Source organism: Sturnira hondurensis, unplaced genomic scaffold, assembly GCF_014824575.4.
Source record: "Sturnira hondurensis isolate 20B ecotype Veracruz unplaced genomic scaffold, ASM1482457v3 Scaffold0011253, whole genome shotgun sequence".
Lineage (NCBI taxonomy): Eukaryota > Metazoa > Chordata > Mammalia > Chiroptera > Phyllostomidae > Sturnira > Sturnira hondurensis.
Genome location: NW_028083884.1, coordinates 2291595 through 2313648, shown reverse-complemented (window position 1 = coordinate 2313648; position 22054 = coordinate 2291595). Strand labels below are relative to the sequence as shown.

General features: G+C 55.8%; 1 protein-coding gene across 1 annotated transcript in view; it reads left to right on the top strand.

The window, feature by feature from the left end:
* Positions 1 to 22054, top strand: part of GRK5 (G protein-coupled receptor kinase 5) — a 186461-nt gene that overhangs the window by 69591 nt on the left and 94816 nt on the right. Inside the window, exon 2 of the mRNA XM_037059653.1 lies at positions 20395 to 20490. Within this exon, the coding sequence (XP_036915548.1) occupies positions 20395 to 20490 (96 nt within the window). The remainder of the gene's footprint in view (positions 1 to 20394; positions 20491 to 22054) is intronic.

Sequence of the window (22054 nt, the reverse complement as noted above, 5' to 3'; positions counted from 1 at the left end):
CAGGCACATTCTCCCAGTTTCCAGCAGCATTTCCTTTCAGGGACAACAACACTTGAAACGTAAAGGTAGCGCTTATGTTTCAGGACACTCTCCCTTAAAGTCCTGTCCTGACCTGAAGGCTTACAAAAGACTTCCAGCCAGTTTGGGGTGAGCTTTTTATTGTGGTGCACCATTAGTGGAAAGGTTTGGAAACCACAGCATCCTGCTGGGTGAGTTTTCTAAGCGCACAACATGTCCTGGCCCCAGCCCCCAGAAGCCTCTAGAGCCCCTCCAGGACCGTCTGCCCTGAGCTGGTTCCGACAGCGTGGGTTAGCTTTGAACTCCAGATGAGGGGACCCTGCAGTGGGACTTTTTCACTCGCTCCTGGGTTTGGGAGCCAGCCGCGCGGTTGCACAGAGTGGCCATTGGTTTGTTCTCGCTGCTGCGTAGCACCCCCGTCTCCACACGCACATGGTGTCCACGGCAACCCCTTGAGGTTCATAGGGTGGGGGTTGCTCCTCCTGTCACATGGCTCAGTGGAGGAGCACACGGCGGGGGGCTCCTCCGGACGGGTCTCCCCCAGAGACCTCCTCGCCCCACATCTGAGAGGCGGCCCCAAGAGCCGCCTCCTCCAGTTTAGCGTGGTGCAGTCAGAACTTTCTCCTCCAGTCTCCCCTTGATCCTCTGTGATGCAACAGAAACAAATCTCCCCGTGTCCTTTTGTTGGGTGGAGACAGGAGATTCTCCTTCACTCCTCTGGGGAGTAACTCTTGTTCCCTGGAAGTCGCCCTTGGCCCGTGGCTGGCGGATGCCTCGAACTCACCCTCCTTTCAACCCTGTAATTATCCGGGTTGCTCACCTCTGGGCCCCTCCTTAGTCGGCTGCGAACCCAGCTAGAAAACCTCCAAGGGGCTGGCTTTCCCGGGAAGGCTGCCTCAGGCAGTCGTGCCCAGAGTCTTGTCCTCAGGCTTTGCCTGAGGTGCGGGCGCAGAGGCAGAAGGGCCTACTCTGTCCCCAGAAAGTGCCGGCGGTGCTCTGCCGGCAGGCTTGTTCTTTCTGCCTACACAGCCCCAACTAATGGACGCCTTCTGGTGGAATATTCTGTGCCCCAGCCGCTCCTTTTTCTCTTGCCTTTAAATGGGACGTCTGTCATCAGAGAGACCCCGCCGTGACACCACCTCCCCAGTGTGGCAGCAAACGGCGTTCATGACCCCGGGTGTTCATTTCTGGGCCCTAAAGGCTACGCTCCTTCCCATCTCCTGCAGAATCCTGGGACTGTGTCTCTCCAAGGAGCTGAGAGTGATTCGTGGGTTGAATGTCAGCCCAGATGGGGCCTGGCTCTGGGACATGTCCCATCTGACAGCTGCTGAGAAAGTGACTTGATCCTTTTGGGAGTGATTTGACCTTTTGCTCTAGAAATTGCCAGGAGCTCTCTCTTTGGTTTTTCAAGGCCCCTGGCTCTCTTTTTGAGTTACTTCGACCATGTTTCCTCACCAGTTGAATCCTGGGCTTTCTGGATTCCCACTGCTGGTTTTGCCCTTTAGCTAAGCCCTAGGCAGCAAATGCATGGTAAGCACAGCCCTATTCCCCCTTCCTGTGCCAGTGGCAGACATTGCTAATCAATCACAGCACTCATGAGCCCCAAGCCTGAATCCTGTCTCGAGTCCCACAACTCCAGCAGCCACTGCCATCTGTTTGGGGCTTACGAGCTTATTAGTGAGATCTTTTGGCCGTTGCAGCTCCAGCTGAACCCTATGTACACTATGTCTTCTCCTTTTCATACCTACATGTGATAACATATTCAGCTTCCCTTTGGCATGTCTGAGCTGCCAGGATCACTATTCTTGCACTTTGGAGCCATTATTAAGTAAAATAACGGGTGCCTTGAATATAAGCCCTGAGATCTTGGGACAGCCGAGCTGATAACTGAGAAGGCCACTCAGTGAGTGACAGGCCCCGAGGTGTACAGAGTGGACACACTGGGCAAAGGGACAGCTTACATCTTAGGTGGGACAAGTGGGGCATGGTGAGACTTTGTCACGCTGCTTAGAATGGGACACAAGTTAAAACTTACGAATTGCTTATTTCTGAAATTTCCCATTTAATATTTTCAAACCATGGTTGACCAAGGGCGACTGGAACTGCGGATCAAGGGGTCTGCTGTATTTTGAATTCAGGAGTCCATAGTCTTTTAGGGCGTGTTTTGCTGCCCCCCAAATCATGCTGTCAAGGAAACTTGAAGGTGGTAAAATAGCCCCCGGGCTCCCTCCAGGCCTCCCGAGGCCTCCCAGTTGTGGGTAGTTGGTGGCGTCCTCGGAATTCGTCCAACAGGAGGAAACTGGGACTGGGTGTAAGTTCCCAGGTTGGAAGACGCACGTCTTGCTTCCTGGGGGAGACACTGCCCGGCAGGAGGGGGCAGCCCGAGGGCCTCGGTCACCCTGCTGGCAGCCAGGTTTGGTCAGGGTGCTGCGTGTTCCTTGCCCTGCGAAGTTATTTCCAAGGCCGAACTCCAGGCTCGCTGAGAAGCTTTACCCTCTGTTCATAGGAGCTGATTGCTCTTCTTCTCTAGCAGGTGGCTTAAGGCAGAGGGTGGGGTCGGGGGCACTGGAAATGTGGTTAATTCCTCCCTGGGTCCCAGGGTTGTTACCTGCCCCCCCCGCCCCCCCCTCACTGGGGCACTTTGTTGTTACAGCTGGACCAGCTGGGGTGCATCGGCCTCAGGCCAGGCTACCTGGTGGTTTAAAACCAGACTTAATCAAAATGTAAATACCCCGTGGGGCCAGAAGGCAGCAGTGCCCAGGTGTGCGAGCGGAGCCCGGGAGCCTGAGGAGAGAGCAGGCCTGTCAGGCTCTTTCCACTCAGAGGTCTGGGGTTCCCCGGGGCCTCTGCCAGGGGCCTTTGCAAGAACCACCTGTCTCCAGGGTGACCAACGCCCTAGTACTGCTTGTGGACCCTGTCTCTGGGGCAAAGGTTGCTCTGGTGGTGACAGCATCTGCTCCTTTCCCCCTCCCTTGGTCCCCCCTCCCCCTCCACCCGTACCCCCTCAGAATCAGTGACCGGTGGTCCCATCTCACAGCAGGAGAGCTCAAGGCTCAGTGGGGTTTGTGACCCTTCCAGGATTGGTCAGTGAGCAGGTTGGTCTCATGCATTTATGGAGGACCATGTGCCCAGGCAGACGCTCTCCCTGCCCTCAGGTGGGGCTGATGGGCTGGTAGTGAGCAAGGAATGGAAGAAGATCGTGTCATGGAGAAGTAAACAACCTATAGCTACATACATAGTAATGCTTCCTGACGGTGTGGAACACAGTGGAGTTCATGAGATCAGACAGACTCTGCAGGTGACAGTGCCACTTTAGAGGGGGGTCCAGGAAGCCTCAGGGGGCAGGCGTGTGACTGGAGGCAGAGGTGTCAGAAAGGAGCCAACATGGGACTAACCTGGATGGGGCACAGCTGGAGCAAAGGCCTGGAGGTGGGAATGAGCTGGAAGCCTCCGTGGGACGGGAACGGGAGGAGGACAGGATGTCCGGAGTGGAGTGTGGGCCTGGCCAGCATGAACCTCTGGACATTACCCTCAGCTTTTGGGAAGTCGCTGGAGGCTCTGGGGGAGGGAATTCCTCCATTTGATTTGGGTCTGGATAACTCTGGCTGCTGGTGGAGATGGATTGGAACGGGTGAGAACGCAGGTGGGAGAGCAAGGAGAAGGTGGCTGGCCAGTCCAGGGGAAGTGCAGGATGGCAGCCAGGGAGACGGAAGGAGGAGACAGGTCTGCGTTCTGCTCTGGGCCCTGCAGACAGGGGGGTGGACCCAGTGTGGAATGTAAGGCAGGGGAGAGCAAAGGAAGCATCTAGAATGTCTCCTGCGTTTGGGGCTCAGTAGGGCTCCTCTGGTTGATTCACTCCCAGGTCGTGGGGTTCAGGGTGTCCTCCCCACAGGCACACTCAGAGTCCTTGCTTACCCAGCAGTGCCCGTGCGGTGCCTGGCTGCTGCAAGTGCCCAGCATCGCCCCTGGAGGCGTGACTCCAGCTGCCCTTCTGGTTCAGGGGCTGGACAGTGCGATGTTACCTGGAGTCGGAGGAAGCGACTCACCTGAACTGAGGTGGCCTTGGGCAGCCCTGGCTGATGGGCCCAAGAAGTGGGATGTTGCCGGGTACAGAGGAATGAACATTGAGAGGAAAAGCATTGGGCTCACTGGTTGGTCTTCAGTGATGGCGATGACGGAACAGCAGCCAGGGTGCTAGTGACCGAGACTTGCCCTGTTCTGGCCTAAGAGCCATACGGGAGCGTCTCAGGTATCGACAACCGAACGGCAAAGTACATGATTGCCACTCAGATGTGGAGACGTGATCAGAGTGTTTGGCTCGAGGTCACCCAGCTACTCAGCGGCGGAGCTCACCAACAGGCCCTTGCCTCCAGGGATTATGTCTTAACCAGCGCCCAGCACTGTCCCTGGTGCACCATGCTGTCCCCTCACCAGCCATGTGCCCAAGCGAGGGCCTGCTCTGTGCCGTCCACAACTGGGCCTGGGGCCTGAGGACCGACCTCGCCTCCTGAGGTGCTGCCTCTGTGCACAGGGAAGAGGACTGTGGGGAATTTTCTGAAAGATCTTCCCAAAGGCCCCTCCCTCCCTGCCTCTCCCTTCAGCCCCCTTCCTCTCCTTCCTTTCCAGGAGGGCTTGCTTGTCCCTGGGGCTCAGGCCCGGTGGGAGTGGCAGGGAGAGGAGACCTTTGGGCCCTGCCTTTTTGGGTGGCCACGAGAGGTGCCTCAGCCCTGCCCACCTCCTGCTCTGGCAACGGCAGATCACACTGACCGAGTTCCACCTCTTCTGCCAGTTCCTGCCGAGGGGGAGTGGTGGGGAGGGGCAGTGAAGCCGCTTCATCCAGTTCGGACGAACCCCAAGGACTCCCTTGGGGTCTGAGGATGCAAATCACACCAAGAGGTTATTGTGCTGACTTTCCTTGAGTGGGGAGTGGGGGCGATCCCTGTCCTGATGTCCAGGGGAAGAGGCTGTGACGTGTCCGCATTTTCCAGACCTCAGTTCAGGTGTCCTGGCCTGACTGGTGACCGTCTGTGTCCTTGTGGCAACAGGCCCTGGGAGTCCGGGGCTGAGCCAGTGTGGTGTGGTTTTCTCACCGCTGCCTGCTCTGTGTCCCTGCTCCCCCACCCCAAGGAGGTTGCTTCTGCCTCCTTCCAGTCGCATGCCCCGCGTCCCCACCCAGCAGCCCGCCTGGCTCCCTGTAGACTCACAGGAGGTGTTGCTTGGCAGGCTGAGTGACGGACTGAATGAAGGAGTGAGTGAATGAACGGGGGCATGAGTGAACGGGTGAATCGCCCCTGGTCTTCAATGCTTTTCTGTTGCCCTGGACGGGGGCTGTCCAAGCCAGCAGCCGCTCACCACCTGTGGTCATGGAGCCCTTGAGACGCAGCCAGTCTGCACTGAGGTGCGCCATGGTGTGTAACGCACACTGGATTTCAAAGGCTCAGTATGAAAAAGAAAAGTAAAACGTCTCATTAACAATTTTTTATCCTGATTATGTGTTCCAATGATAATATTTTCGATGTCTTGAGTTCATTATCTTATTAAAATTAATTTCATGCATTTCTTTTCCCTCTTTTTACTGCGATTACCAGCTAGTTTTAAATGGCCTGTGTGGCTGCATCAGGTCTCTGTCAGATGGTACTGGCTTTGTCCACCGGGTTTGTCTTTGAAAGGCTGAGCGCCCTGGCTGGGAGTCCTGAGTCTCCCCTTGCTGTGTTACCAAAGGCAGGGTCTCGAGCCTCAGTTTCCTCACCTGTGAAATGGGCAGGGTGAGTCCAGCCTCACAGGCTAGTGTCAGAATTATGCAGGAGATGACTGAAGTGCCCCTGTGTGTGTATGTACGTGGGCACGGGGGCACACCCAGGATGCCCCCTCTGTCTCTCAGTGAGGCTGTTGGTCAGGCCGTGACTGAGCCCTGCTCCTGGAACTTTGGATACAGGCTGCTTAGAGTTGGAGAAGAGTAAATAAAAGTAAAAAGTCACTGTGCCCAAGGAAGCAGATATGTCAGAAGGATAACTTCCTCTCCCACAAAGAGCCAGCCTTAGGGCGGGGAGCACAGGAAGCAGGGGCAGGCGGGGTGGCTAGGGCTGTGCCCCACCCTCATCCCGGGGTGCTCCCCTCCCCCACGTGGTCATGGCGTGTGACCTCTGTGGTACCCGGGTGGGTGCTGGGTGCCCTTCCGCAGCCCCTGTGTTCAGAAAGAGGCCAGTTGTGTGTAGGTGGGAGGGGCTGAGTACTCACTTTCATCTCTGAGCTTCAGTGTCCCGACCCTTAAGGGACGGCTTCAGGAAGAAGGTGGCGTTTTGGAGCTGCTTCTCCTGTGGCGACTTGGGAAGCCACCAGGATCCTCATAGTGCTGAGTGGCTTCCCACCCATTTCCTCGGTGGTTCTCCCGATCCAGCAAACATTAGCCCATTTCACAGGGAAGAAAACAGGCCGGGAAGGGAAACAGCCTTCGAAAGCCACACAGCTAAGAAGTGCTGATAACTAGGACTTGAACCTGGGTCTGCACTGGGTGCCTGGACTTCTGACAAGTTCCACAGTAGGCTGGGCTGAGATGGACTGGAAGGGAGGCTTGTTGCTGCTTGTCTTTTTAGAATACCTTAGTTTACCGCGTCATGGTGTGTGCACATGTCTGTCTGTCCCTCTGTCTCCAGTCTGCATCATGGCCTGGTCCCTACGCCTGCTTGGCTAAGCCCTGGCACCTCCTTAGCAAGGAGCGAATGGCTCACCATTCCTCGGTGTCCTCATCTGTCAGAGCAGGGCCTCCCTCATCAAGTCGAGGGACGGTGGAGTAAGGGCGGCCATACACAGCGTTGTTCAGAACAGCAGCTAACATGTCTTCTTCTTATCAGTGGTTGGCGCCCCCCCAGTGTTCCACCCAGTGCATTCTCCTGAAGCATTGGAAATGGACTCTAAGTGATTGAGAGCAAGTGAAGGCACATTGCTGGACCTGCACCTTGGCCTGAGCTCAAGGTCAGTGTGGCCAGCAGGTGGGGGCTGGTGAACACCAGACACTCAAGGATGTGCTGGATGAGGGGCAGCCCCGGGCCCAGATCTCCAGTTTCCTGGGGCAGCTGTTTCTTAGGGCTGGGCGTGGTGGTGGGAAACGTGCTTGCTCAACCTGCTGTGTGGAGCAGGGTGTCTGTCTGTGGGGAGGCCCAGGGAAGCCCAGATGAAGGTTCAAACCACACCTTGTGCTCAGCACTGAGGGCCTGACCTCGAGCCTCTGCCCCCTCAGCTCCCAGAGCTCTGCTGGGCCAGGTTCTGAGTCCTGGGTGGAAGGGAGCGCAGACTGCCAGCTTCTGGGGCCGTGCCTCTGCTCAATCATTCACTTACAGACACTTGCCAAGGTCTGCTGTGTGTGCCAGGCAGTATTCTAGGCACTGGCCACTGGGCATGGCTGAGCAAAAGGGACATAGTTCCTGTCCTCTTGGAGGAGAACTCGATAAAGACACATTATGAAATATGCTTTAAAGGAGAGGCTGGGCAGTGGTGGAGAGACACGTGGAGACCTGACTCCCTGGTTGATGAGGAGGGTCTGGAAATGATGTGATATCAACCGATGCCTGAAGGCTCGGCCATGCAGAGTGGGGGCAGGGAGCGTCAGAGCGCTCAGCTTACATGCAAATGGTAAAAATCGGGAAATAATGACCGACATGTCTCTTCACTAGGAAGTGGATGAATGAAATATTTTCACAAAACCTGCAAGTATACATGTTTTTTTCAAATTTTTGTTCTCCTTAAGCTTGAAATATTTCATTTTTAGAGAAGATGATGCTGGAGGTATGTATCAGGCAGCAAGAAGGGCATGTGCAAGGGCCCTGAGGTGGGAAGCAACTTTTCCAGTAAGGAAGCAAGTGAAGGCCTAGCTTTTGCTCTGGAGGCCACCCCACTGCAGGCTCCTCTCTGTTTGAAAGTCTGTTGTCAGCCGCCTCTGAGACTATGGGAAGGCCCTTTACTGAGTCTCGGGAAGGCCCTTTACTGAGTCTCGGGAAGGCCTTCTAGGCGTCCTGGGTGTCAGCTGGAAGATGGTGTGATTGATGATGGGGGAAGTTGAGCCACTGGGGTAGTGCCCGCCTTGGCCAGATCTGTGGGAGGGGAAAGCCTCGTGAGTCAGGCCTCTTTGGCCCGAAGCAGCAGAGCCTGGTTGAGCTTCTGCCAAGGACCCGTGGCGATTCCTCTCCTCTTTTGTGGAGGAATTTGCCAGCTAAACAGGCTGTCTTTGAGCAGTGAGTCACTGTTTCCCCCATTTCGTTAATCACGGACACCTCCGAGTGGGTCTGCTCAGCCTTGGTGGCACACTCGACGAGCTTCGATGCCCAGACCCGCACATGTTCCAGCCTTGAGTGGTGTGCAGCTCCTCCAGGGTGCTCTGAAACTCCGTCAGGGGCTCCTGAACCCCACAAGGCCCAAAAGGGGCGGCGTCCAATTTGAGGTCACCCAGAGAGGGAAGGAAGCGAGGGGCCTGGCTCCCATTTGCGGTCTGCAACACCTGCTCTTGGCCCTGAACATGGGTCTTGGTGTCCCTGGCCAAGCTTAGTCCTGCTGACCTCTCCTGAGGAAGGATGCTCACTGTCTGACTCTGGCCCCTGAGCCAGCGGGTGGGGTGGGAACATGGGTGTGAGATTCTGGCCAGGGTGGCTGCCCCTGCAGGTGCGTCCTGCAGGCCCTCTGCTAGGGGGTGTTTCCTGCCCCCTCCGTGCGACTCGCCGGCCACAGTGTCCCCCAACATGTGGATGCAGAGCAGCATGTGGGCCCACTGGAGGCTTTTTCATGCAGGTCTGGGACTGGTCATGTGACTAGGTACTGGGGATTGCGTGAGAAAGTGCTGTGTGACTCACTCGCCTCTGTGCCCCCAGCTGAGGACACCGTTCAGTGAGAGACAGGCCTGGGTGATCACCAGGGTCCCTCCCAGCTCTGACAGCTGTTAGTTCTGAGCCTGATGGAGAAGAGAGGGTAATTACGTCCCCCTCTCACTGTCCTCTCTTCACTGTGCTCAGTGCTTTCCATGCCTTAGCTCATGGCTCCTGTGTCACACAGCTAGTCGATGACAGCTGGGATTTGAACCCGGGCAGACTGTCCCTGGAACGTGTGGTCTTAATCACCACTGTGGTAGGCTGAACAATGCCCCCCGCCCCACCCCAAAGATGCCGACGTCCCAATCCCTACAACTAGGGAATGTGTTACCTACATGGTAAAGGGGCTTTGCAGATAATGGTTCAGTTGGGGGTCTGCAGCCGGGGAGGTTATGCTGGACCATCTAGGTGGGCCCAGTATAACTACTGGGTCCTTACAAGGGGAAGGCGGAGGGAGACTGGGCTCCAGACCAGGAGGTCCGAGTGAGGCAGCCGGAGAAAGACTCGCCAGTCGTTGCTGGCTTTGAAGACGGAGGGAAGGCATCACTAGCCCAGAAATGCCGTAGCCTCCAGGAGCTCGAAAGGGCGCGGCTTCTTTGCTGGAGGCTCCAGAAGGAACCAGCGCTGCCCACACCCTGATGATAACGCAGCAAGCGCGTCTGATTCCAGACGTCTTGCTTCCAGGATGTTGAGATAATAAGTTCATGTTAGTTTAAGCCATTAAATGTGTGGTCACTTTTTACAGCATCAGTAGGAAGCCAACACAACTGTGTCCTAGTCACTCATTTCCTTGCAGCCAGCTTTCCTATCTGAATTCAGATTGGATTCTGAATTCCCAGCAGTGGAGATCTGATCTTCCAGACTGAGCCCTCCTCGGCCATTCTATGATTAAGGAAGTGTCTCAGAGGAAGATGTTGTCACCCCAACTGCCTTGCTCCTGTCTACTCTGCTGTGTAATGGGAATTAGGAGGGGGAGTACAGAAGGGGGAACGTCATGAGGGGGCTGGAACCCCAGCATAGACCCTGCTTCTGTAAGTCCCCAGCTGGATACTCCACCTCTCCAGTGACCATCCTTGGTCCCCTGTGGATGATTACCCGGGGTGGGGTCTGCACTATATGCCCAGCATATCACTGTGGGCCGAACAAGCACAGTCAGGGTCAAGGGTGAGGTAGCAGGTGGTGGGCTGTCCGCTGAGGCCTTGCAGGGAGGTGCCCTGGTTCATGCTCAGGTAGCAGTGCTGTGCTCAGTGGTGGAAGTGGCCCAAGGGCTTGACTGGGTCAGGAATTTAAACAGCCCAAAGGAAAACAGTTCTTCCCATGGACATGTGAGATCGAGCTAGCCCTTAAGGACAAAGTGCCAGCTCTGTAGACAAGGCCCTCTGGTGCCATTCAGGGACACAAAACATGGGGTTCTTTTAGCTTCCCCAGAATATGGCCTAACTGCTCATGGGTCCATCGCAAGGACCCTTGGGACCTGAGAACTCATCAGCCCAGTTTCTCACCTGGGGAAACTGAGGCCCAGAGAGGAGAAGGGACTCCCAGCGTCACACAGGAAGTTAGTTAATGGGTTCCTTACTGGAGATTCTAAGCTCTGAAATGATAGGGTTCTTTTCTAGGGTCACATTAAGACAGGGGATTCATTCATTCACTCGTTCATTCATTCATTCATCCAACAGCACTTCATTGCACACCTGCTTGGTGCCAGTGCCTAGCACCATCATGATTCCAGCTTTCAAGGAGTAACCTTCTAAGGGGTGGAGAGCGGTGGGATGATAGGTAATACAGAAGCTAAAAGATTAATGGGTAAAATAATTTTGGTCATCACAGTTTGTACAGGGAATAAACACGGTGTGGCAACGGGGCATGACCGCCAGACAAGGTAGTCAGTGAGGCCTCACCGCAGAGGCAACTTCTTGCCTGGAAACCAGAGGAGGAGTCGTGGGAAGAGTATTTCAGGCAAAAGAAACAGCCAATTCACAGGCGCAGGGCTGGGGAGGCCTGGTGTATTTGAGGTCAGGGAGGGAGGCAGGTGGGCTGCAGCCTGCAGGGCCTTGCAGGTCATGGCAAAGAGCCGAGGTTTTATCCCAAGGGCTGTGGGGAGCCATCGGAGAGACTGGAAGTGGTTTGCTTTGATAGATGCTGCAAGTGGCAATGGCTAGTGTGTGATGCATGGAACCAGATGGAGGCAAGGAGGCCTATCAGAAGGCTGCTGTGTTCGTCCTGTGACAAGCACTGGTGGCCTGAACCAGGACAGTGGCTGTGGAGGGGGAGATGGCAGAGTCCATTTGTCGTTTGGAAGTAGAAGCCACGAGACCCAGTGGATGGCTTGTAGGTAAAAGACTGTACTAGTTAGCTGTTGCTGTGTAACAAGTTACTCAAGACCTAGCAGCTTAGAACATTAGGCAGCATTTGTTATCTCATGGTTTGTGGGGGCCAGGAATTCGGGAGTGGCCCAGATGGGTGGTTCTAGCTCGGCGTCTCACATGCGGTTGCTGTCAAGGTGTTGGCTGCGGCTGCCATTACCTGAAGGCCCACGTGGGGCTGAAGGATCCAAGTCCGAATGGCATGTCTCAGCCCCTCCCCCCTGGTCCTCTCCACAGGGCTGCTTGTGTGTCTGCACCAAATGGTACCCGGCTTCCTTCAGGGCGAGGGACCCACGAGAGAGCAGGGCAGAAGGCACCATGACGTTTGCGACCTGGCCTGGGGGTCGTACGTCCTCATTTCCACACACCCCCGTGGGTACGCAGGGCCAGCGTGGGAGGGGACTACACAGGCTGTGACAGCCAGGAGGCTAGAGTCCCTGGGGCCACTGTGCAGGCTGTTTACGACAGAGGGCCCTGGAGGGTGGAATCAGGGTGACACCCTAGTTTTTGGCCTGAGTGGTGCCATTTACTGAGAAGGGAGGAGCATGTTTTGGGTGAAAGTAGGTGGGAATCAAGAACTTTCTCTTGCACCCCAGCTTGGGAGACTTCACCTCTGTGTTGGAAACCCTTCTCTCTGTAGGTGTCTCTGTGTTGTGCTGGGTTTGGGTTTCCGTGGCTTCAGACTTTGGGGGAACTTTGTAAGGGCGCAGTTCTCATTAGTCCCTGGAGCCAACTCCATGTCAGGCTCACGGACTGAGAGATAAGAACCAGGCATCCTGTCCTGACCAGTGTGGCTTGTTTGATTGGGCATCGTCCCACAAAGCAAAAGGTCACCGGTTGATCACCAGTCAGGGCACATGCCTGGGTTGTGGGTTTGGTCCCCAGTTGGGGCTCATACTCGAAGCAAACAATTGATGTTTCTCTCCTTTTCTTTCTCCCCTCTCCCTTACGCCAGAAAAGAACCAGGTATCCTTAGGTTCAAATCCCAGCTTAGGCACTTAGTGGCTGTGTGACCCTGGTCCGGACACTTGGCCTCTCTGGCCTCATTTCCTCATCTGCAAAATAAACCAGCTGTACTGTCGTGTCGTGAGACTCAAAGGTGACGGCGCTGAAGCACTTGGGCCAGGGCCTGGCTGTCCCTCACCTGGCTGCGCCTCGGGCCTCCTCGATTCTGTGAGCAGTCATGTCGCCATCAGAACATTCCGGGTCACTGGGTGGGTTCAGCTGGGAAGGGTTTCAAGAGAGTCTTTTCAGCTTCTTCTAAGTAGGTGATGCAAAAATTCTGGGGACAGCAGAAGTAATTATTACTCACAGGGCAATGCAAATATTTTTGTGAATATCCTATGAAAAATTGGGGCATTTTTTCATGAGCAAATAGTCCTGTTTATTTCTCCAACAAAATAGCCACAGCTGTGCTGTGAGGCCAAGTTACAGCTGCCAGTGGTTTTTCTCAGGGGTCGGCTCACTGCCCCCTCCCCCTCCCCACCTTCTCTTCTTTTTTAACCCAGAGAAAACATTGCAGAGACAAAAGTGGCCAAATTTGGGCTTCGCTTAAAGGAGGGGATTACTTTTGCAGTGAAAAGTTAATTTTTGTGGCCAGACTTTCTCAACTGTGAAAACTGGTACGGGCAAAACGCAAGAAGCCCAAAAATACATTTGAAAAATGGTTTTCCTTGGAAAGGACGTTTTTAAGAAGGTCATTAGTGTTTGCAAGAGGAGAACAGGGGTCTGCTTTCTTATGAAGGAAATGTTCTCTAAACTCCCAGAGACACGGGGGAATAGAGGTAAGGAGGAGCCACGGGATGAGGGCGGGGGGAGGCTGGGGAGCCAGGCTGGGGGTGAGAGGGCTTACAGGCGTGTTAGCGTAGTTCCTGCCCAGCGCCTGGCACAGCGCTAGGACTCAGGTGCCCTCTATGTCTGACCTTAATTACAAAGCTAGGTTGTTATGGCTCAGAGAGGCTGGGGAGGTGGCTGGTGGCCACTCAGCTCGTGGACAGGAGTCATCAGCCCAACCCTGCCCACCTCCCTGATGAGAGCTCTTTCCACACTGCCCTAGGAGAAGGGGCCCTTGGTGCCCGGTCCGGATGACCGCCACAGGGAGGTGGAGACATCCGAGGGGAAGTGCTGGGGAGGTGGCGTGCTGCTCCGGGAAGGCGGCTCTGTTCCCATTTTCACAAAGGAACGCAGAGGCCCGGAAAAGACTATGGGGTGTGATGTGGGTGTTTTCGCTTTAAATTGTCTTTGGAAACCACCTTTCCCCTCTGGTCCTTCCTCTCCATCCACTTATCCATCTATTTATCAACCCTGTATTGAGCATCCGCTATGAGCCAAGTGCTGTTCTGGGTCCTTGGGAGACTGCAGGGAAGGAAAAACAGAAAGTCCTGCCCTGGGGGAGCCTGCCCTCTGATTGGAGGGGGAGGGGCAGGCAGTGAGTGACAGACAGCATCCACAGACCTCCTAGAATGTGACGAGGTGATAGGTGCAACCGAAGTTAGACATGAAAGTGGAAGAAAGGCAGAGGGTCAGAGAGGCGGGGCAGCGGGCGGATGCCTATTGCAGCGTGAAGAACTGTGGTCAGCAGGTGTGACTTTGGAGGGACAGAAATGTTCAGAACTAGGCAGAGGTGGTGGTAGCACGTTGGGAATGTGCTAAGTGCCACGGAATTGTTCACCTTAAAGCAGTTGATTTTGTGTTCTATGAATTTTACTTCAACAAATGACTTACTAAACTAAAAAGGCTGGTCAGGGTCACTTCCTAGAGACAGTGGTAAAACCTGATGGTGTCAGCCCTGAGGGGGTGTTCTCCCAATGAGAAAGTAGAGGGTTCCAGGCAGTGAGAACAGATAAACTCAGGCAAGCTGTGACCCCCGCGGGGAAGTCCTGGGACCAACAACCTGCTGCCTGTGTTGTGATAAAGTTTTATTTGAATAGAGCCACCTTCGTTTTACATATTGTCTGTGACCCAGGGACTTCGTCTGGCCCTTCACAGAAAAGGTTGCCAACTCCCGAGCTGGAGCAAAGGTCCTCAGGGAGGAAGGTGACCAGGGTGTTTGGGGGACATGGGAGGAGAGTGCTTAGTGGAGGCTGTGGTGGGGGAGCGAAGGAAGGAGGGGTAGCAGGTGAGGTCAGAGCTGTGACAGGGCACAAATCACGAAGCCTCTGGCATGACAGCCCTGTGGTCCGCTCTGGTGCACGGTGGGACAGATGCCGACATCATGCTGATGGGGACATAATGCGTATGCGTGTGTGTTTGCGTGCGTGGGCACATTTGGGAGAGTAGCGCTGGACTCCCACTTCCTGGGAAAAACTGGGCTTGGGACCTGCTGTCTGTCCCTTACCAGCTCTGTGTCCCCAGTTCTCTCATCTACAAAGTTGCGATGCCAGTGGTGGTGATGGGGGTGGGGGTGGTGATTTTTATGGTAGGCGTGGTGGTGATGGTGGCGGTGATGGCAGTGGTCGTATTGGTGCTGATGATGGGGATGTTGACAATGATGATGGTGGTGGTGGTGGAGATGGCGATGTTGATGGTGATAGTGTTGATGATAGTGGTGGGGGTTGTGATGCATGGTGACAATGACGCCGGTGACGGTGATGATAGTAATAGTGGCCGTAGTATCAAGGATGGTGGTAAGTGGGGGTGGTGGTGATAATGGCTACATTTTGTGAGCCTTCTACTCTATGCTAGGCACTTGCACACTTGGCTCTGACTTTTAACACAGCAATGCGATTGGGTAGCAGCATCTTCGCAGGACAAACCACTGTGTGATTAAGCAGGACCACACAACTGGTGAGTGGCAGGGCTCGGATAAGTGCAGTGACACCCACTTGCATTGCGGTGCAGAGGCCTCCAGCCCATGGACATTAGAACCCTGGTAAACTGAAGCTGTCACTCAAGGGCGGCAGCCTCCGGTCGAGGTGGCTCAGTCTTACTGCTGCCCTTGGCAGCAAGGGTTTCCTGGGAAGGACTGTCCCCCAGCCTCCCCCCGCACCCCCCCCAAGCCACATCAGAGGCCCACTCTCTCTCAGGCTCCATGTGTTGGGGAGGGGCTGTGTCTTCCCATCCCCATGGCGACTAACCACCAGGCCTGGTGTTGGTTTGGGTTTCCCTAATTGAGGTGTGGGATCCTTCTGGTGTGGCTGAGGTTTTTCTGCTCTGGAAATCCGACTGTGGTGTGGCCCTGAGGTGGGGCCCGGAGGTGCTGGGACCTTCCCACAGGCCACAGGCTCCACGCGCCCCGTGCCACCTCCCACGCTTCAACCACTTCAGCACTGCACTTCCTTTGAAGAACGTTCTGGGGGTTTCAGGTTCTTGAAGCTGACAGCTACAACACTATGAAATGTTCTGGGGTCAGGGTAACTGTGAATCTTTGCCTCCCCACGTCTGGTCCCCAGGGTGGAGCTGGCCTCAAGACCTGGGGTGTGTTAATGCCTGTTTCCATGTGCCCCCCGTGGCTTTTGACCCCCATCATGGTGGGATCCCCTGGAACAACAGAAGCCCCTGACTAGCAGCTGAGTTCAGCTCCCAGGCCAGTTAGCAGGCCCTAGAAAGGCCTAGGCCTCCCCCTGCTCCCCTTCCCCCGTGACTCACTGAGACGACACAGGCTGCTCCCTGGCCTGGCCGTGCCAGCACCAGGTCATCGGCCTTCTGGCGGGGCCTGGGCTTAACCCAGAGTTCTGGGCCCATCCCTAGGTCTCTGAAGTGGTCAGAAGGGCCAGTGCCCACCCTGTGGCCAACTTAGTGGTGCTGTCAGGCCATGGAAAGCACTTCGGGGTTAAGAAGGGGCTCTGTGCTCCCCAGACCTGTCCACTTCCCTCTTCTGCCCACCCCTGCGACCCTGTGCCCAGCCAGGAATGGGCTGGACACACTCAGACACCAGGGCTACCTGACGCCTCCTGCCCCAAGCAATCGTGGGCTTGGGCCACCCAGCATCAATGGCATGGCCTCCATCTCAGGAGATCTGGGCCCCAGGAGCCTTTGGCGGCCCCTCATGTTCCGTTTTCTCTAAACATTCAATCATTGGGTAGCTGTGGGGGTGTCTCTCCACCCAGTGCCGCCAGATCCCGACCTCTCGCCTCGAGCCCTTTGGGACAGTGCAGTAACTGAGGAACCAGGAATAGGGGTGGGGGACAGCTGAGGAGGAGTCACCTTGATTCAGGGGGGCCTCCAGGAAACTTCCCAGAGGGGGGTGTCCAGAGGCAGAGAACCTGCAAGTGGTAGGGATTTCCACAAAGTGAGACCCACAAAAACAGGATGAGGACCCTGGCCCTGTGTCTACGAACTCCACCCCACCCTACCCCTGTCTCCCACTCCGCCAGTCGGCTCTCTTATTGTCTATTTTACCTGCCAGGGTCTCCAAGGAAAATTCTTTTGAAAAAAGGTTTTGTTGCCCTGCCCTGGCACAGCCTGCCTGGATCCCCGATGAGAAAACTGAGGGCACGGGGTGGTGCTTTCTCCTGCTCCCCAAGTGGCCTGTCTCCCTTTCCCAGTGGTTGCCAAGTGCATTGGGTTGGGCAACGTATCCTGCAGGCTGAGGTCACCTCAAGTATACTTGGCTGGAGTCATGTCCCTTCTGAAAAGGCTTGACTCATTCAGTGACGCAGCCCCCGATCCGGCCCCATACTTGGGATCTTGCCTTGTTTGAGGCTGAATGAAAAGAGACTTTGAACCAGTGACGTGCCTCATACCTCCCTCATCAGCTTCTGCTGGGGGTGCCACTCTTGTGGTGGGAAAGGTGGCAGGGCCCAGGGGGGCTGTGACAGAAGTATCAGTGGTGGGGGGCGCAGGGATGGAGGCAGCAGACACACAGGGGGACCCTCCCTCATCAGGAAAACCGGCCTCCGCCGCTGTGCCTGCGGCCTCTGAGAACACCCACGGCCTCCCCACGGTGTTATTTTCTGGAAAACCAACCCGGCTGGCAGCGCTGTCGAAACTGAGTCTTGAAAGCTCACCTGGGCAGAAAGGGATTGAACAGATTCTGTAGCTGCACAGACGTCACAGGCAGAATTGTGACACTATGCTGCCTTGCATCTGACCGCGGAGAGCAGGTGAGTCATCGGCATCTCAAGGCTGGGAGCACAGAGCGATCCTTCCCACGTACATACGGTCACTAGGGGACTTGAGTGGCGCCCAGGCCTCCAACACAATGTGCTGAGAGCAGCTTCGTGGCTCCCCCTACCTTTCCACGCATTTGTGTTCTGAAGACCCACCTAGCAACATCATTTGATTTCTAACAAAGTTGCTCCCTCAGGTTAGCATAAGGCTGACCTTTCCACGCCTCCTGGCCCCTGGCAACCCACAGACCATTCTGTGAGATGACAGAAGGTGGCCCTCCTTGGAATCCTGGGGCCGCTGTAGTCTGTGCTGCGCCCACCCTGTGTCCCTGTGCCTTTAACTGAGGCCGCACCCTCAGCTGTTTTGGAAGGGAGGGTGGCTGTTTCTGGGGTCTCATCTGTGCTGCCTCTGGTTACGCCTGGCTCCATCCAGGGCCGTCGGTCTGAACGTGCGAGCTTGGGGAGGCCCTCTGCCAAGTTCCTGTTGGAGGGACTGGCAAGTGCAAAGGCCCTGAGAGCAACTACCGGGAGGGGAATGAAGCCTGGGGAGATGATGAGGGTCAAGAGCTTCCAGCGTGGCCGAGGAGAATGGGCTGGCCTGTGGATGATGGGCAGGCCTGGGAACTGCTGGGGCCTGGATGTGCCCTGAGTGACTGGGAGGTCATGGCTGTAGCCCTCTGGAGGCCTGACAGCCCTCCCGAGTCGGGAGGTAGGCCTGGGGCAGCTGGGGCCACAGGGCAGCTAGGGCCCCAGGATGGGAAGGGAATGTCTGCAGACACATGGTGGGCCTGGCCACCTCGGGATGCAGAGAAACAATCTAGTCCAACTGAAATAATAAACATCGACACCTCAGTCATGAAATGTGCCATTTACTAACCCACCAGCATACTTAAGAGCCAAATATTTGTCTGGAAGCGGTGACCTCCCCGAGGCAGGTTTTGTGTGTTATTAAGATGAGCCTTGCCCCAGCCTGTCCCAGTTACAGGGAAGCTGGGTTTCTTCCTCAGGGCTTGTAGAGGAACTGGGGGCCATTCTGGGCCCCTATGGCCTTTTAGGGGCACACCCTCTGGGAGTGGTTGAGAACCACCGAAATCAGCCTTTCTTGCCTGTTGTTCCTGTTAGGTCGGGTGGCCCGAGAGGGGAGTCCCAAGTGGGTGCCACCCCATCCGTCTTGCCATCCCTACATCCCCAGCACCTGCGTGGTGCTCAGCGTTTAATAGATGCCCAACACGTATTGGCTGGATGAATGAATGTATCTGTGTTAATTTTCATAAGTCAATGGGTAGGTTAATTCATAAAAAAATGTGCACACGTGTGCCTGGAGAACCAGACTCCTGGTTTCTGTAGACTGGCTTCCCGAGAGTTGCCCAGGGAGCCTGGTACGATGTCGCATTCTGGGGTTCGAAGACCACAGAGTCAGGGTGCAGCTCAGTGGGGTGTAACCTGGGAGACTGTTGTTGAGAGCACATCGTTGGTTCCTCAAAAAGGTAAATATAGAATGACCTTATGATCCAGTGTCAGGGTTCAGAGTGAGTCACCCCAACATATGCCTCTGTGGTATGTGATTATTAGGAGCTAAAGTCAGTCGAGAATGGGCTCACAAGAAACGTCTACCTTTCTTTTAAAGAATTTAGATGAGGGTCTCTGCCCATAATAAGAGTTATTACCAGAAATAACTTTTCATGCCCTATTGATGGGGCAAACTTGTCATTACTGTGCACCTGCCCTCCTTGCCATCCTGCCGCGGGCTTCCTCCCCTCTGCCGCCCCACGGGCTGAGCCTCACCCGTAGCTCGGGAGGCTGTATAACACCCCATTTGACCTCTTTGCCTCTGAACCTCCCATGTATGTGGGGTTCCCATGTGTGCATGTTTAATTAAACTTGGTTATTTTGTTAATCTGTCTTGCGTAGATGTAATTACTAGGATTAAAGAAGAATGCACCAACCTCGACAGGTAGAGGAGAGTTTCTCCCCACCGCCCCACACCAGCAATCCCTCTCGCAGGACACATCCCAAAGAACCAAGAGCAGGGCTTGTGTCCATAGCAACACTATTCCCAAAAGCCGAAAGGTGGAAGCAACCAAGTGTCCATCAGCGGATGAATGGATAAACACAATGTGGTCTCTACACGCAGCTGAGCGTTGATTGCTCCGTTTTAGAAACAGAGTGAAATCTGACACATGCTTACGACAGAGAGGAATCTGGAGGACTTGGGGCAGTAACAGAAGGACACACTTTGTATGATTTTTACGTCTGTGTGGCACTGAGAGAGCACGCAAATCCATGGAGGCAGGAAGGAGAAGGGTGGTCGCCAGGGGCCGGGGGTGGAAGGAACGCGGAGTTGCCTGATGGGTACAGAGTTCCGTTTCCCTGAGAATGGTTATGGGTCAGTTTTAAGTTGTGTGCATTTTACCACTCACACAAAAGGTGCTTCATCCCAGCCAGGTCTGGAGCAACGAGTGTGGGATTGGGGGAGTGGAAGGGGACACAGGTGAGATGATTCCAATGGCCCTTTGAGGCCTCGCAGCCGTGAGTGGCTGAGATGGCTGTGCGGCCTTCTGGGGGGACGTGGGGGGATGCAACCTGACCCCTGCTCCTCAGGAAGCCAGGCAGGCCCCCTAACGGAGGCCATGTGGCCTGTCCGCAGGGTCAGCCGCCTGCCTGCAGCCGAATCTTGCCATGTGGGCTGCTGGGTATGGGAGTGAGGTCGAAAACGGATTTGTGTGCGAAATCTCCCGATGTTTAGATCTTACTGTTGGTTTGTTAGACAGGCAGACGAACAACCTACCTGTGGGTCAGACAGAGCGAATCTGCAGTCCCAGGTCTGGGTGTGTCTTTTCTCAGAGTTTGAGAGAGATCCCGTTCCAGGTCCTCTTTCTCTTCCATCCCCGAGGATCCCACTCGCTTCCGGTGTACCCGCAAGGGGGTCTGGATTCCACTCAGGCTGGGGTCTTGGCTCTGCCTGTGCTGAGTTGTGAGGCTTAGGCCACTTGCTTCTTTCTCCCCCCGTGCCACCCTCTCCCTGCAGCTGTCTCCCAGTTGGGGTGCTGGGGGACAGGCTTACTGGGACAGGACAACATCTCCTGACGTCTTCCCCCATCTCTGCAGGAGGCGGAGGAAAACGCAAAGGGAAAAGCAAGAAGTGGAAGGAAATCCTGAAGTTCCCTCACATCAGCCAGTGTGAAGACCTCCGGAGGACCCTAGGTGAGCACCGTGCCTCCAGGGAGCTTGGGAGGGCCTGGAAGGGGCAAGGAGCCGGTTAACTCTGAACCATGAGTCACATGCAAACTGATGAGCACCAGGGCTCCAGGTGGGGCTCCAGGCTGACATCCTTGCTGATAGATGGAATGGTGTGATGAACACTTACTGTTTGGTGTGTACTGAGTCGAATGATCTCTGTTACCCTTTGAGGCAGGTACTGTTATTTTACTCCACCTTTCAGATGGGGAAACCGAGGTACAGAGGGGTTCTGTAACTGGCCCAAAGTCACACAGCTTTCAGGAGGGTGGCCGAGGGGGCCAGGCCCAGCCCTGGGCCCCCACTCATAGCTTTGCACCTTTCCTTTGGGGCCCACAGGTCCTGCCCTGGGGAAGCAGCCCAGGCTTTGGGACCAAGGGCGGGGTGAGCATCTGGGCCCCCCTTTTTATTGTGGGGGTGTCCGTGCTCATTGAGGGGCCGCCCTGCGCAGTGGCACAGCCCAGTCCTCTTGATCCAGCACCCAGGTGGCCAAGCGCCTCCTGCAGCAGAGGGGGCTTGTCTGCCCTGGGGTTGGCAGAGCCAAACACACCTAATGAGGTCCATCCCAGTGGGGCACGCGTGTGGTGAGGAGGCTGAGTGACTGGCGAGGACTCCCGAGGGGTGGGTGGGGCCAGGCTCCTCCGTGCTGGTGGGGGCGCTGGCCCTCCTCCCTTGTGTGCCCTGGGGCACCACCCTACCCTGCTACTTGAAGGACTGTTGGCTAAGGGACGGCCCGAGTTACCGAGCTCTGCAGGCCCAGCTGCTCCTGGGACTTCTGCCCGAGGCTTTGGGTGAGCTCCCCTGACTGCCCGGGAATTCGAGGCTGCTCACGGCCAGTTAGCTGTTCCACTGATGAATGGCTTCTCCCTGTGGCCTGGCCCCCAGTAGTTTCCCAGGCCAGGTGGGACCTGCCTGGCATCCCAGGCCCACTCTCTTCTGGCCCCAGGGCCCACCATCCAAATTCTTCAGTGGCACTGTGACAGCAGGTGACAAGTGTTTCCTCTGTGCGTCCCATGTGCCACTATGGAGGAGGAGCTTGCTTAATTGGTGTTCATGAAATGAAAAGCCACCACCTGCCGCCCACAAAGGCAGAGGTGAGCAGGTGGCGAAGCTCAGGTGCTAAAGGTGGGGAATGTCCTCAGGACCCACCTCCAGCCCTAAACACTCAGGTCGGAATCCCTGTGGCGTTCTCAGGGCTTCGAGTGGGGCTGGCCAAGGGGTCAGAGTCTCTGGGTCCAGGCACTTGGATTCAAACGCCAGCCTTTTTGCGATTCGCCTTGCAAACAACAGTCTTGCTGAGCCTCAGTTTCCTCAGCTGAACACAGGACCCCAGGTGCAGTCAAACCAGACATGTGTGAAAAGGGCCTGAGGGACCCGGCTTTTCCTGGGACTCATGGCCACCCCCCACCCCACTCCTCTGCTGGGGCGTGGGCGCCTGTGTTCACTCTGATGCTGGAGGCACAAGGGCAGGTGGGAGGGAAGGCGGGGCGTGTCCTGGGGCTGGAGAGGAGGGGAGGGTCTTGCTGTTTCA